The 15,805-nt window shown below is 42.6% G+C and overlaps 1 protein-coding gene across 1 annotated transcript in view; it reads right to left on the bottom strand.

Annotated features, from left to right (window-relative positions):
* TG (thyroglobulin) overlaps positions 1–15,805 on the bottom strand; it is a gene marked incomplete at both ends in the record, with an annotated part of 146,768 nt that overhangs the window by 117,966 nt on the left and 12,997 nt on the right. Inside the window, 9 exons of the mRNA XM_084219567.1 lie at positions 919–1,128; positions 4,860–5,060; positions 5,741–5,852; positions 6,718–6,830; positions 7,177–7,254; positions 7,818–7,955; positions 8,294–8,536; positions 9,706–10,293; positions 11,848–12,912. Of these exons, the coding sequence (XP_084075693.1) occupies positions 919–1,128; positions 4,860–5,060; positions 5,741–5,852; positions 6,718–6,830; positions 7,177–7,254; positions 7,818–7,955; positions 8,294–8,536; positions 9,706–10,293; positions 11,848–12,912 (2,748 nt within the window). The remainder of the gene's footprint in view (positions 1–918; positions 1,129–4,859; positions 5,061–5,740; positions 5,853–6,717; positions 6,831–7,176; positions 7,255–7,817; positions 7,956–8,293; positions 8,537–9,705; positions 10,294–11,847; positions 12,913–15,805) is intronic.

A 15,805-nucleotide genomic window follows, 5' to 3' on the forward strand; every position in this document is an offset into this window, starting at 1 on the left:
GCCACACACTCCCCTCTGTCCCTACAAAGTTATCCCACTACCATCAGGCAAACATGGAAGTTATTTCATAACATGCTACAGAAACCTCACAAACACCATCACAAACAGACAAAAGTTTCAGTCTGAAATTAAAAGTTTTGCATTTGGAATAGAAGAGTTTAACCCATTTTGATGATTTATGGGTGTAACCTATTCTGGAAGTGAAAAGTAGCTGCAAATTTGGCAGGAACACCTGCATTTCTCAAAGTTCTGCACTGCTACAAATTGCCAGTTTGATGAGAATGTATGTCTTTTTAAAATAATTGAAAAGGCCAACATAAATATCCAATTACATAAGCTCTGAATGGACATCCAATTCTTCCAAGATTTAAAGTGCTATTTTTTTCTTGAAAGCAAAATGTTTTGAAAAATACCAGAAGTCGGCCAAAAAATACAACAATAATCCTTAAGAACAGACTGCTGCAAAAAAGATGCAGAAGTAACAGTGACTTGATTATGCAAATAAACAGTCAAGTTCTGCCAAATTCAAACATCTGGCACTCATCTGTTCTTCCAGGGCTAAGTAGTTCCATCAGAATCACTTATGGTGCCAGCATCTTTTAACTAACAAGAAAAATCTGCATATAGATTGAATAGCTATTTATAGCTCTATTATTACAGGCAAGAGGGACAGTTTCTGGCACAGGGGCCAACCAAGAGCCAGAGGTGAAGATGGAAGAAGACAGAACACATCTTCTGCACCTCAGCTTAGCCACTCCCCTAGAACTTATAGTTGTTATTCACAGTAGTTGTGTGATAAAAGCTGATTTTTGCACTGTTTACACTGCTCTGAGCCCTCCCAGGCCCTGGCAGATGAGATGAGACCAGATCAGAGGATAGCAGATCAGATCAGATCAGATCAGATCAGATCAGACATACTCTGGCAGGCCTGGAGCAGAGGGGCAGCCGAGACCCAGCGCCGCTGCCGCGCGTCACACTGGGATGAGGTGCTGGGGGTGGCACTGTGGAAGCCCTGGCGACACACAAGCTGGCACTGCTGGATGCTTGGAGCTTGTCCAGGGATGTTTTCACAAAGTACAGCCCCATTGGCAACTGCTGAGGCACCGAATGGCAGAGCACACTGCGGACCTGCAGGCGTGGGAGAAAGGGGAAATGCGTCAGGGGCTACGATGACTTCTAGGACAAAGTCCATAAACCCCTCACATCCACAGATTGGAACCTGCACAGCACCCTGTGCCCTTCCCACTCATCAGCTTTGACCTGGTCTGAGGGCAGCCTGGTTCAGTTTACTGAAGCTGATGGAAAGACACATATTGACTGTGATGGGTAATGCATCAGGCCCAGAAAGGGACGTGCGTGGTTTCTAGGAACAGATACATTTTGAACAGCCATGAATAAATTTCAGCAGGAAATGAGAAGGAGATTTCTAACCAACAGCAGAACAAACCTTTATAGAAGATATCTAGAGGAAACAGGCAGGGCCAAATAAACCTCAGTTCCCCTTAGACTGAAGTTTGAAAGGTTTGAGATCAGAAACTCATGACTGTGGTGTCTTCAGCACCACCAAGATGTATGTAGTGACCAGTAGGACAGAATATACATTATATATATATATATAGACACACACACACACACATATATATATATAAAAACAGTAGTATACAGCTCTAGAGTTGGAGCACAATTTTCCCTATCAACTCACTCAGCATTAGTGCATTCATTCAAACACTGCTAGCCCACTCTAGCAGACTAATTACAGTGATAATTAATTTTTACTAATCAGTACAAGCCAACTACTTCACTCAATATTAGCCAAATACCAACTTAATTACTAAATACGTACAGTAATAGTTAAACACTTATTAGTTCCAGAGCTAAAAAACATAAGAAGAAAAAAACAACTTCCTCACTTATAAATAAATACAAAGAAAAAGATGTTATGATACCCTACAATTCACTTGCTTGGTGTATATATAGGTCATTTTCCAAATTTCAGTACTCAGATCAGTCCTAAACTTCCTGATCATTGAAGGGAGGCAAACATTGATGTTAGATCAGATCTGAGCACCCTCCCTCTCCCCTTCTGATGGAGATTATTTACATACCTAAGTAGCCATTTCATTTAAAGTATTAAAAAACGTATATTAAACTTTCCTTTAAAGTATTAAAACACTTCAGGATGAATATGGAATCCAGTGTGTGCAGTACATCTTTGTTTTCCAACTCTGAGCATGTCAATGCCAACAAAAAAAAAAAAAGCTTTCATATCTGCCTCTCTGAATTGCCAATTGCATATTTTTATCCAAGTCTCCTTTATAGCAACTTTTTTGCAATAACTGTCTAAATGGGGCCACTGCATTCCTTCTCTTCACTCATTGACTCTGTAGCCAGACTCTGTCAGTAAAGGTGGAAACCTGGAATCCTTGCTTAAAAAACTTCAAATAAATCTCCCAAGGTTTCAGGACCAGAAGGCATCTCTGAAAAAGAGATAGTAATACTCATCCTGGCTGTTAAATTACAATAATATAATCTTTATACAGAGCATGTAAAAATCAGTCTGTGGTTTCTTAATTGCTCTAACACATTTCTTTGTCCATCAAGTCATATCCAGTCTCAGCTGAATGGGGCTACAATCTCTTACTGCCTTTTCCATTGAGATTTGGTGTGTGAACCAGGGAAATACCCAGCCCCCAAAACAGAAGTGAGCAATGGTTTCCTGGTGTGGTTCAGAGGTTTCAATTCACCATCAGTAACTTGCTCATTTATCCCCCTAGATATTACACTTCATCTACTATTTACTAAGCCTGTACCATTTTGTCATTGTCCTGTTTCTTGGTCCTGTAGGAGTGAATCAGAATCCAGCTGAATACTGACACTCCTTTCATAGGTGTTTCCAAAGATTTTCACAAGGCAATTAACATCTCCAGGACCTTCTCTGGAAACCTCTCTCCTCTGTCTCTACTCAGAGTTATGGGAAGTGGGCATGAGGATGGGAGATGCATGAGGACTGCTGGGGTACTTGGCATCGTCTCTCCAGTGCATGCCAGCTAGAAGGAGCTGGATTCTACCTCTGATGGGAATGATTAAACTAATGAAAACCTCCTGGCATGTACTAGGCACTCTTAGTCATTACTTTCTGTTTACAGCTGTCTGTTCTGATGCAGGAGGAGAAATTTATCATATTTTCCCACCACAACAGCTTATTTTGCTGAGAGGCAAGATCTCCAGAGTAGCACTATAGTACGCCTTTTTCCTGAACAATTATTAGTAATTCCCAGGACTAGAGGCATAAGGCTGGGTAGACGGAGGAGAAAACTAACTTTTGATTCTTTTTTTTTTACACAGTAACTAAGTTGTGTATCATGAAAAGTTCCATCGCTCTTTCAAAATCCAGGGAAACCATTATTTCAATCTTTATGCAGAAAAAAACAAATAGCTTTCAGTAAAACCAGATTTCCACTATACTTTCAAAGCAGCTCTCCTTCTCAGCTCAGTATTTTAAAAAAGAAAGGTCATGAACCACTATTATTTTCTCTAGGAAAAGTACAGGATGGCAGCAGCACTGTATTTATGGCCAGCTCTGCTTCTCTGAAGAGCTAAAAACCTGCCTTGGATGGCTACATTCAGGTTACTACACCACCCTACTTTGGAGCTTATCTCCTCAGAGCTCAGTTGGCATCTTCAAACAACACCATAAGCATGGGACAGAAACAGCCATGGGGTCTCCTTCTGGCTTCTCATAAAATCCCATCCTCGGAACTCTCTATTGATACAATAGAGTGCAAAGAAAATTATTTCCCAGTTGGCTGAGCAGTTACCTAGTTGATAAAAACCTTGCAGGCAATTGGGTTGATACATTCAGGTATTTTACAAGAGAATTGTAGAATCATTAAGTTTGGAAATGACCTGTATGATCATTGAGTCCAGCAACTAGCCCAGCGCTGTCAGCTCCACCACTAAACCATCTCCTCAATTGTCACATCTTCTATTTGGTCAGTGAGCACAAGCCTGTGTTGATCTTTATACAGCAGACTCACAAAAGGAAACTGAAGATAATTATGTGGTCGTTTCCCTAATTTTTTTTTCAACCCTCTTCCCCAAAACAAACAAAAAAAAAAAAACACCAAAAAAAAAACCTGAAAACAGCAGTGCCCTGCAGACAACTGTTGAAGATTTTCTTTTTACATCTTTACTTCCCACTAATCATTACATTTCGAAGCATAGCCTTGTAGAAAGTTTAATTAATTTTGCCTCACTTCAGTGATGGGAAAATGCATAAAGGACATTGCAAATTAAATTTATCCAAATGTCTCCCATTTGGATGTCTCACTGGAAACCATGAGTGAATTCCAGTGCTTCACAGCTCTGGTCATTCAGGAAATACTCTGTGAATATGCAATGTTTTGGCACATCTTTTTCACAATTCTGGTCACAAGCCAAGAGTCAGAATGGCAGAAGCATACATTTTTCAAATTTTATTTTAGTCAGCTGAATGGTTTTTAATCCCACAGCCAGCTCACACTGGAGCAGGTTCAAGTTTGCAGCAAGCTTTTCATATTGGCCTTATAGCTGGGTTTCATAGCTCAAATGGTTTGATTCAACCAATTTTATGAATTACAAAAAGTCAAGGATCCATTCCATTCTCCTTTTTCCCTCACAAAGCACCTAAAGAAAACCAGACAGCATCCCCTGGCAGGTGTGAAATCTGCTGTAACACAAAGATAAGCATGCTTCTTGAGAAAAAATCTCTCAAGATCTGAAGAAATGAAATTAAATTCAGCTAGGGAGTGGAAAAATTTAGGATCTGGGTTAATTTCAGGCCTGGATTTGCTCACAAGATGCTTGAAGCAAGAACTCACTTGCACATTCCGGTCTTGCCCCGCTCACTCGTGTCCCTGGCACCTCTTCTCCATTGCCAAAGACGCACCAGCAGCTCTCCTGCTCCTGGCTGCACTGCACAGGGGAGAAACTCCCCCTGTCCCCTTCACACTGGGGGATGTCTCCTCTGGCAGCTTCTCGTGAAACCACTTTGGACTTCAGCAGGTTACAGAAACTGGGACCTTCAAAGAGAGAGATTCTTTGCAAGATACACAATAGAAGACAACAAATTGACCTGAAGACTTGACCAGCAGTGCTTCCAGCCTGTTTTGTCAGTAGAAAGACAAGTGACCTCGAAAACAAGTAATTTGTTTGATTATAGAAATGGGGAATTTACCTCTACTAGAAAAAAACCCCACATTTTCTGTTAAAGATTAAAGTGCAAGTGGTACTGGTTTAGAAAAATAGTTGAAAAAATGCTGTTACTTATTTTTCATTTATATATTTATTTTTTTTTACAAATGTGATGATGCATCATTTAGTGGCTCCTGCTTAGGAGACAAAAAAAATCAAGATAGAAAAGTTTAGCTTTTTGCAAAAATTTTTTATCAAGGTTATTTTAAATGTAATTATATGATCATTTGCAAATTTAAATAGTTAAAATTGTGGTAAGAAATCAAAGATTTAAAAAGGCATAGGAGTTCATTCGTAAGTTTGTTTAGACTGTTTTATTTGTGGTGTTATGAAAGTAAAGGGTAACAATTCTCAGATACCCTTCCAATGCTACTGTGCTCTGTATGCATCTTATCACTGAGGAATTAAACTATGAGCCTGCCATGTTTCCCAGGCAGCATTCTGAAAAGGAAAGTGCATATGCTGCAAAGCATGAGGGATCACAGGCAGGGGGCAGAGCATTACTCACACTCAGGATTGCCATCCAAGTCTTTGCTGCCACGCTGGAATATTTCTCCTGACGCAGGATCCACACACCAAATATCTGTGTCAGATCTCTGCAGCACAGTGTATTCTCCTGTCTACAAAAATCAAGGAGCAGTCATTGCAGAGCAATGTGTTTTATACAGACACACTGAAATCCATACCCCAAAGACTGGTTAAAATGCTTTATTATATTTACACTTGTCCATTATTAAAACATATTGAAAAGAAACACAAAATACAGTCTAACTAATTTAATAGACAGACCAGTCTCTGAGAGAATCAAGAATCATTTAGGTTGGAAAAGACCTCTAAGATCACTGAGTCCAACCATTAAGCAGGATGTAGACTAGAAGTCCATTGAGATAAACTTCTGATAAAATCCTAGCTTGAAATGTTTTCAAAAGATGTGTAGATGTGGTGCTTCAAGATATGATTCAGTGATGGACTCAGCAATACTGGGGTAATAGTTGGACTTGATCTTTGCAGTCTTTTCCAACCTAAATGATTACTTGATTCTATATGATAATGGCTACATTACATGACATGTCTATTCCTTGCCCGTCTCTCGCTCACTGCCACATGTTGCAGCGCATCACAGACCCGTTTTTTTTGGGATATCTGCACCCAGCTCCCCCTCACATTGTCATTCTCTCACAGATCAGGAAGAAAGAGCCCCCAAATGTCAGTCAATTAAGATGTGCCTTTAAAGCACAGCTCTACAAGAGCACCAGGCAGAGCCAGCCTGTGGGAGGGAAGCGTGGGCAGGCACAGAGCTCCCAATCCCCAGTCTCCATCTCAAAGTTATTTAAATTCTGCCTTCTGCAGGGCAACACCAGCTGTTAGTTTTGTCTTTTCTTTCAGGTTAATGGAAATGCAGAAGGGGTGCTTAAGGAGCATGGACAGAAAGTGTGTGTGCATGGTGTAAGCAAAACTGGTTCCTCCTCAGTCATGTCAAATCACCTCAAGGCAGCTGGGGATGAACAGATCAGCTGTAGAGGCGTCCAGCTTTGCACTGCTCTGTCTCCAGCTGGAAATGAGGGCATTGGCTCGAGATTGCTGACATGAAGTCCGGCCTGTCAGAGGGAAAACATTTTTAAAATAAAATCAAGTTTCAGGCCCAAGCAAGAGAAAGAGTTACATCACCAGCTTCCTCACACACCTCACACATCTGCATTAGGCACTGCTACAGTCTGAGGCAGGGCCACCAACAGTAGAGGGTCCACTCTCAAATCATGCAAGCCAAAATCACATACAATGAAATTAAATGAATTAGCAAAATAAAAATATCATTATTTTTACTTTTCTTGGAATGGTTAGAAGCAAGCTTTACTTCATGCATATCATATTAGAATTTCCAATAGATATTAAAATTTGCAAGAACAGGTTAAGACAAATGTTTAGAAAGAAAACCCAACTGACATTTGGGAAGTTCTGCCGAGCGGGAGACCAAGGAATCCATGACATAACGACCTCTCTCATCCACGCACCAGCAATGACCTGGCCAGGGAAGAAAAGCAGCTTTATTTCAGATGTGGTACTGCAGTGTGCTTTATTGCATGCTAGGAAGATTTTCACCCTCAGCAGCTCTGCAAAAAGGGACCAGTAAATCCAAGTCACAGCTATCCAGGGGTAAGTAGACCACACCTGAGAGCAGTGGTACAAATGGAAATGTAGCAGCTCTGGTGCCACTCCCCCACTGCAGCCCTATCACCTCCTCCCAGAAACTTGGCATCATGCACAAACTGGCTGAGGGTGTGCTCCATCTCATCATCCTGGTCATGAGAGAAGGCATTAAGCAATACCAGCCCCTGGACCAACCCCCAAGGAAAACAACTAGCAGCAATATCTACTGAATATCGACCGATTTTTGAGCCCCAGTCAGCAACCACTCGAGTCCAGCCAATTTACACGCATCTTGAAGACCACATCACCTTCCTCCACTCTCACTACTACTGGTTTTCTATCTTTTAATTAGAATTCTTAGGTTTTTGTTTTGTTTGGGCTGTTTTGGGTTTTTTTTTGTTCAGACAGCCCAGAGTGTCTCGTTAGGAATTGCTCACCTGTGCTCTCATAGCACTGAGTTGGCTCCCAGTTTCCCAGGCCATCACACTGAGGGATGTAAGGGAAAAATCCCAGCTGTGCTGCTTCCCCAGCAGAACTCTTTGAAGTAAAGTGCCTCTGCCAGTAGAAGTGAAGGACTATAAAAGAGAAGTAAAAGAAAGCTCTAGTGCCCATACAGGATATATAAAATGCACATATTTGCAAAAATCCGAATGTTCCCTGTACTTCAGAAGACAAATTAATAAATTTTTAAAGTACATAAAGGCCAGTAAGTGCCCAGATTTTATATTTGTATTGTGTCATGCATATGAGACAACTGAAATCAGTTCTTGGTGTGGCAGCTTAATGACCCTGACTAATTACACCTGCTGAGTCCCACCTGCTTTTCAGCAAAGATGCATTTGACATCAAGTGCTCTTGCACAGATTCGGGGAGTGACTCCATTCAGTTCAGCCCTCCCCTCCCTCCCACCCACCTGACCATGCAGCCAGCTGGAGAGCAGAGTCACTGCCTGACAGCAGCTTCTGGGAGATCGCTGCCCCCAGCCCGTCGGGCCCAGCAGAGCGCAGGAGGTCCCTGTCCGTGAGCTGGACCCCCTTTGCCAGCAGAAAGCTCTCTCCAAAGGCAAACTGGGACCCATTTGAGGCCAGGATGAGCTGCTCTGCCTCCTCCATAAATTTCATGGCTTCTTGCTTCACACCTTCACATATACCAGGGCCTGTATAAAAAATGAATACATGAAGAGTGTATTAATGACTTTCATCCAAATCCAGTAAATATTTGCATATGAAAGATAACTGGTCTTTAATTAGCACTGCCTGTTTCCCTCTGAAATTGGTGTTGAATTGCATAATGAAGCAAGCAGAGGAGTCTTGTCTGTGCTCAGCTGTTTAACAGCAAAAGTCTTAGAGCGCCATAAGTCACACAAACATTCTCCATGTCCTGAGCCAAAGGCTTGATGTTTTTGAGTCCTTATCGGTTACAAACTGAGTTAATATGTTTCTACAGAACATCCCTTCAGTTGCTGCCATTAAAAATGTGGATAATCAGAAGTGAGAGTCAGAAAGGAAAATGAAGGTCCATCCTTTGGGTCTGGAGTGGCAGGTGGCACTTGGCCTGTCTGCTCCACACATCTACTGACCCAGAAAGGGCACTTCAATGCACCAAACCAGCTCCATGAAAACTGCTCCTCCAAAATAACTCTGTTAATCTGCTTCTTTCCCTTTATTCCCCACTTGCCCACTGGAATCTCCATCAGTTCATTGTCCTGCCTCTTCTTCACAGCTGGAAAAAAAACTGTGTGATGAGAACAATTTCAGTGATGGCATTTATAATACAGGTCATCTGCTGGAGTAATCCCAAGAGGGCCCAGCACCTTTGGAGGTGTCTAGACAGAGTTTACTGAACTTCAGTGCTGGCCTCACTCTCCTCCTAGTGACTTCTAGAGGGTAGCTGTTACTCTTGATCACAAAATAAAAAACAGTAAAGAAAATCCCTCTTGCTTCATTTTAAGGCATTCTTGAAAGCCATTTACATTACAGTGGAATGCTGATTTTTCCATACAACTCTTCACACATTCTAATATCCTTTACCACCTGGGTAAGTATCTTCTGCAAAAGCATTTTATGTCCAAACTCCAAATTATAAAATCTACTCAAACTTGATATGGAACTTTATTTTTCCTTATTCCCAGAGCTCAGCCATCACTTATTTACTGGAAAAGAGTCACCCTACTTCTGACATCCAATGATACTGGCAGTGCTGATGATCTTTCTGACAAGTTATTGTTGGCTACTTTACAGCAATTGTAAATGTTATGCCTCTCCTGTGGCATAACATAAAAGACCAGAAAACACTCCTACTTACATGCCATAAATTGTTACTTACATGCTGGAACCTGGTTCACTCCTGCCTTTGTTCCTTCCAGCTCTCCTCCTTTGCTGTCAACACACCAACAATCACGAAGTTCAAAGTGGCCTAAAGGAGCACTGAAGTCAGTGTAGGGTCCTGGGTAGTAGCTGAGCTGGTCACTCAGAAGCTGCCAGAATATATATGGGTCCAGCAAAATGTTCTCAGATGCACTGGTCACGTTTCCCTTCAGCACTTGAGGTGGGAGATCCGTGAAGGAGGAATACATGGAGAACGTGGGGAAAACATTCTGGTGCCCAGCCTCATACAAAGCTTTCACAAAAACTGAAAAGTCCCCAGAGGCTGCCTCTTTATACCCAGCTATTATGTCCAATAGGTCAGGGACGGGCAGGGGCTTGCCCTCGTTGTTCTCTGCAATCCACCTTTGGTACCACTCGAAGGCTTGCTCAGGGGGGCCACTGCATTGCACCTGCCTCCAGCCACCCTCAGCATCACACTGAGGGAGGTGAAGGCTGGACAGCTGGGACACAGCTCTTGGATCTGACAACAGCAGCTTCACAGCCCTGAGAAACTCCTGACCAGCTGTGACTTGGCAAGCACTTGGGCCTGGGAAAAGAAAAACATGCACATCTTCTGAATGCACTGAAGATATACAATACCCCTATCCTCTAGCACAATAAACACCACTACTAAAAATTGGTGCCTCAGCCCAATAATAACAAAAGCATTCCTGGCCTGTTACTAACAGGGCTCAGCATTATTAAGGTCCCATGCTGAACCAGGGTAAGATTTCCAAAGGGATGTGAGCCCCCCAAGATGAATGCAGATATGTTTTTTTTTTAATTTGTGAGTACATTAGGTACTTGTAGTTCTTACTGAGGGGCGAGGTGTCACTAAATGCCCTCCTGAATCTGTTTACATAGATCAGGTATTTTCAGATATACTTGGTAATCAGGTTGTTACTTGTTATTCAGCCAATCACTGCAAAAGCAACCATCTGAATAGTGGGATAATTTTATTTCCCCTTGGACTGAACCCGAATCTTAATACTGTGTGTCCTCTATTCCCATACTCTACTGAACATTGCTGCTGAATATAAAAATAACATCCCTCAAAATACTGGAGTGAGTTTGGTTTGGAAGCCTTTTCTGCCATCTCCAGAGCCAAATTTTGCTTTGCCACCAAGCAGCTCAGCAAATCCAGAAAACCATGGGAGCTCATCTTATTTTGAGCACCAGAGAATTCTGAACCTTTTAATTTTGGATTGCACTACAGATTGGTTGTTAGACATAAATCCCCTCTCAATTCAGATCATGACAACTAACTCCCCACTACTTCTGCAAACTGCTATTTAAAGGAGCTCCCCCACTATGCACCACTCTCAACTGCTGGACACTGCTACTTCTCATAAAATGAGAAGCAGACTCTCCTCTTGGTCTATTCTGTGCTCTTGTCAGTTCACAGAAACTTGAAAGACAAATACTCACTGCCTTTGTGCTTCCTTCTTTCTTCATATTCCATTTTTAAAAAGGGCAAGTAGAGGCAGTTCATAGTCTATCCACCTGATGTCAGAAGTCATTTGCAGCTCACCTTTTTGGCCTGACTTTGTGACTTATGAAAAACCTACCAGCCATTAAATCCCCCTCCTACGTCTGGAGTCCTGTCATATCTTATCAATTTGAGGATATATTCTTGAGCTAAAAAGACTACATCAAGTTCATAGTTCAAGGCACTGAAAATCTTAAATTCTAATAAAAAGATGAGCCTGTGACCATGGCCAGGTGCCTTTGTCTGGAAGTAAAAGGGCTTTTTCACTAGGCAGGGTAACATTCAGTTCCACAGATCTCCAGGTCTCCTGGGCATCATGAATGTTACACATCCCAGCTGCACACAGAGGTAGAGACATGCCAACAACACATTCAGTAACCAGGCAAGACCTCAGGCTCCTCTGCTTTGAGTGTGCCCACCCTACACCCTGACCACCTTTAGGACTTGGGATATCAAGACTGACACACCCTGTAAAGCTGGCTTGCTTTCCTCTTAGGAGACATTTGCATATATCATCCATTTATTTCCAGATGTAATCAGATACGAAGAAAGAACAATGAAATTCCAATAAAAAAAGAGAGCATCTTAAAATTCCCAGTCCCTAAGACTTACATTGCATTGGATTTCCAGCCTTCCCCCTGATTCCTGGAATAGTCTTGCCATTCAAATCAACACAGAAGCAATTTGTTCCATAACACTGGAGTGGCAGAAAGTCTCCATCCTCAGTACAAGAGGGAATAAAGAGATCTGATCCTGCAGGCAGGCTTTGCTTCAGGTTTTTCAGGTTTCTCCTTTGCTTCTCACACTCAGTGGGGCACCTTGGGCGCCTGCCTCGACGTCTTGAGCCTGGAACCTCCTTACCCAAAGTGTCCAAACACCAGCACTCTCCTGCATAGCACTGAACCTCCTCATACCCCCCCTCCTTGGTGCATGTTGGAACAAACAGGTCCCTTGGCTCCTCACCACAGTCTCTAGATCCCAGTGCTAGTTTCACTACTTCACCTAAATCTTCAGCAACACTTTCGGGGACAGAAATCACTTGCTGAAGAAAAGTAAAGAACTCTGGTAGTTCCAGGACAGAAGAAAGGAATTTCATCCGATTCTGATTGTCCTGCAGAGTTACTGTGCGGCCAAAGGTGCTCACAAGAGGTTTACTCAAAATGGAACTCCCCTCTGATACCTCCAGTGAAAATGCCTCAGCTGACTCCAGAGGGCCTTGGCCATTATCCATCTCTGACAGATCCTCCTGCGGGAAAAACTGGCCAATGCTGTACTTCCCATTAGTGCCAAGGATCCCTGTGAAGTTAAACTGGATCAAGTTCTTCAAGAACCTTCCTCCAAAGAGGTTTTCTTGGAAACGCTTTGGATTAGCAGTAAATTGCAGTGCCACTCGAGCCAGTTCCCTGGACGGGAACATCCCTGGGATGGCTTCACTAAGGGTGGTTTCTAGATCAAGAGTCTGGCTGGCAAAGGGGCTTTGTGCAAGTGGAGATGACAATCCAGAGTCCAGAAACAGCTCCTTGAAAGAGGGAGGGCAGGGCCTTGAAAAGCCATCCGTTTTGTCTGACTGCTTATCTGGTGTGGAAAACAAACTGGACTGACTGAAGTAGCCAGCAGGGCCATAGAGGAGCCTCGACAAGGCCCGTCGCCGCTCGGAGACGCACGATTGCTCCTCACCTAGAGAAAGTTTTAAAAAAGAAAAAAAATACATTTTGGCACCTCCAGAACCTGGAATTCTATTGCTCACTTTCAAGCAGCTGGGGCAAAAATAACACTAAAGTATAGATAAACCTGCTTCTCAACTATGCATCATACACATTGTTAAGGGATTGGAAATGTTAGTGCCTATGGTCTACAAATAAAATTCTCCAGTCAAGACCCAAAATGAAAGGAAGCATTCCTTCCCCACTGCTGAGTTCTCTGCTCTGTGTTCTTTTACTAGTTTTGTTGCTTCCCAATGGAAATTCTCATCCCTGTTCCCATGGCTAAAGAATGAAAAATGTCTCTTCCAAATATTTTATCTCTCTAGTAGGATCCCTGCTGCTAATAAAAACCTCCAACGACCCAGGTTGAAATGTGGCAACCTAAAAAGGAGAAATAGATTGTGGAAGAACACAAAGTTATTTTAAGCAATATCCACCAATGAGGAATTTATGGAAGTTTCCTTACTAGATCTTCAGTTTCATAGTGAAGGGTTTATTGCAAGAGGTTTGAAAGTGAATTTTTAAAATTAGCAGTAATAGAGTGGTAAGGACCAGATGGTATTAATGAATGAGCTCTAAGGGAAAAAATGGCTGAATTTAAAAAAAAAATAGTCAAATGTCAGCATACTGAGGGTACTGACAGTAGCCCTGGGCACCCATATCCTGGTTGGCCGTGTCACAGGTGTAGCTGCATCCAGCCCCATCTGTGCACTGATACACAGGGAGCAACAGCTACAAGTTAGGATGCAACACATCAGTGAAAAAGGACACAGCTTAGGCCTCAAAAGACAGCAAATAAGGAAAGACTTGGTAAATATAAAGACACCAAGAATCAGACAGCATAGTTATGGCACTGACTGCATCTCAGGAACACACACAGCAGCTTAACTCACACACCACACAGTTACCTGTCCTTGGAAAGTAGAATTATAGAGAAGGGAGGCAAAAGTAGCAGAACTATAGAGAAGGGGAGACAAAAATATTTTGAGGACAGAACAGCTTTTCCAGTATGAGAGAACATTCAGCCTGGAAAAAAAGGATATGAAAAAGGCCTTTTAGAAAACAGGATTCATCACATCAATTCACAATAGACAATTATTATTCAGTATTTCTCACAGTACAGAGAAGTCCAGATGTAGAGCACATAATTATGATCATGAAATTTATTGCCAGAGAGTGCTAGGAAGGATAAAAGGTTAGAGGGCAATTAGGCAAATCCCTAGCAGATAACTCCATAGGGGAGGGCTGAACACAATGATCTGGACTCAGACTCCAATTTGGGGTGTCTCCCACCTGCAGGAGGATATTTGGAAGTTATGTGCATTTTCTATGTTTCTCAGCCTTTCTTACTCAGCACAACTGCTGTCCCTGTAGGGGACAAGATGGATAAGCAGCTTTAGTCTGCTCCAGCACCAGCTCTCCTGGGCTCCCCACTCCATTTATTCCAGGCACAAGCAATATGATAAAGCAGTCACAAATCCTGTTAACAATAAGGATAAAAGCTGGAAACCTAAAAAGCTGCTAAAAAGCTAAGCAAGTAATCTGATGTTCTGTGATTGATGTCGTTCTCACTCCTGCTTTTGCACCCTTGTCATGCTCTGCAGTTCCTGACAGGAGTCAGGGCCCCTTCCCAGAAGTTCCTTTGAAAAAGAACTTTCTGTAGGATGGGCCCCTTCTGTTTTCAATGCTGGCTCTTGGTGGTTGGAGGGATGAAGAACATTCCTCAGAGGACCAATAACTTAGTGTAAACCACAATTCCACAAGAACAGTAATATGAAACAAATGTAGGATCACGGGTCATAAACACTCTCCCCTCCTACCCACTGTTGAATCAAATCAAAACAGAGGAAGAAAGAATAAACACCAAAGGCACTGCTGGATTGAATCTACTGCAGAAGGTCTGAAAAGAAGCACGTCCCCATCAGGACTGCCTGGTTCTCTGACTCCTCCAGTGTTAACACTGCTGAGTGTGAGAGCCAAAGACATTAAACAATCACAGAATCATTAAGTTTGAAGAGACCTGTAAGGTTATTGAGTCCAATCACTAATCCAGCACTGCCAGGCCCGCCACTAAACTGTGTCCCTAAGTACCACATCTACATGGGTTTTGAACACTAAATAAAACAGAGGAGAACTGGAGACACACACATGGCATGTAGCTGTCTGAAGACTTCAGCCATAACTTCATGAAATACCTTCTCAGGAGTTAATCTGTGAAACCTCTGCAGAAATTTTTCTCTGCTTAAATTTCCTGAGTCTGCCAAAAAAAGCCGCAAGCAGCCTGAAGTCATTGCCCCCCTTTCTTCACCCCACCCCAAAAAAAAAATTATCAGGAGGGCTCAACAAAGCATGCTCAAAGAGAAAACAACCAGCTCCAACATATGGCAAGGCCTCTCAGAGGTTCCCTTGTAATATCCTTGGTGATCAGCCTTGAAGGCATGCTGAAGTTTTCATTTCACAGCAAGCCTGTGTGTGCCCAGAGAGCTCTGAGCACTTGGAGCTGTGACACCTAGGGCAGATTCCTCCTTTTTCAGCTGCATGGGAAGCTGTGTGTGTCTCACAGACACAGCAACTGCCTTCCCCCAAGGCAGCCCCCGCATTAAGACCCTGTACCCCAGCCCTCCAGCACAATCCTGAATAGTTAGGTAATGCATTTCAGAGCAAAGGTTTTTAAACTTGCCTCCTCCCCTCCAGCCCCTGGACATTTTTGCTGTCATTTCCATTTGGAGCACTGATTTGATGGTGTATTCTCTGTGGAATCTCTCAAAGCCCTAACCCATACACCTTTTCTGAATTGTTTGTTGGGTGGTTTTTTACAGGACTTGGCAGTTTTCATGGCAAAACATTCAGTGACAGAGTTGGAAAAA

Source organism: Fringilla coelebs (genome assembly GCF_963513975.1).
Source record: "Fringilla coelebs genome assembly, chromosome: 1".
Classification (NCBI taxonomy): domain Eukaryota; kingdom Metazoa; phylum Chordata; class Aves; order Passeriformes; family Fringillidae; genus Fringilla; species Fringilla coelebs.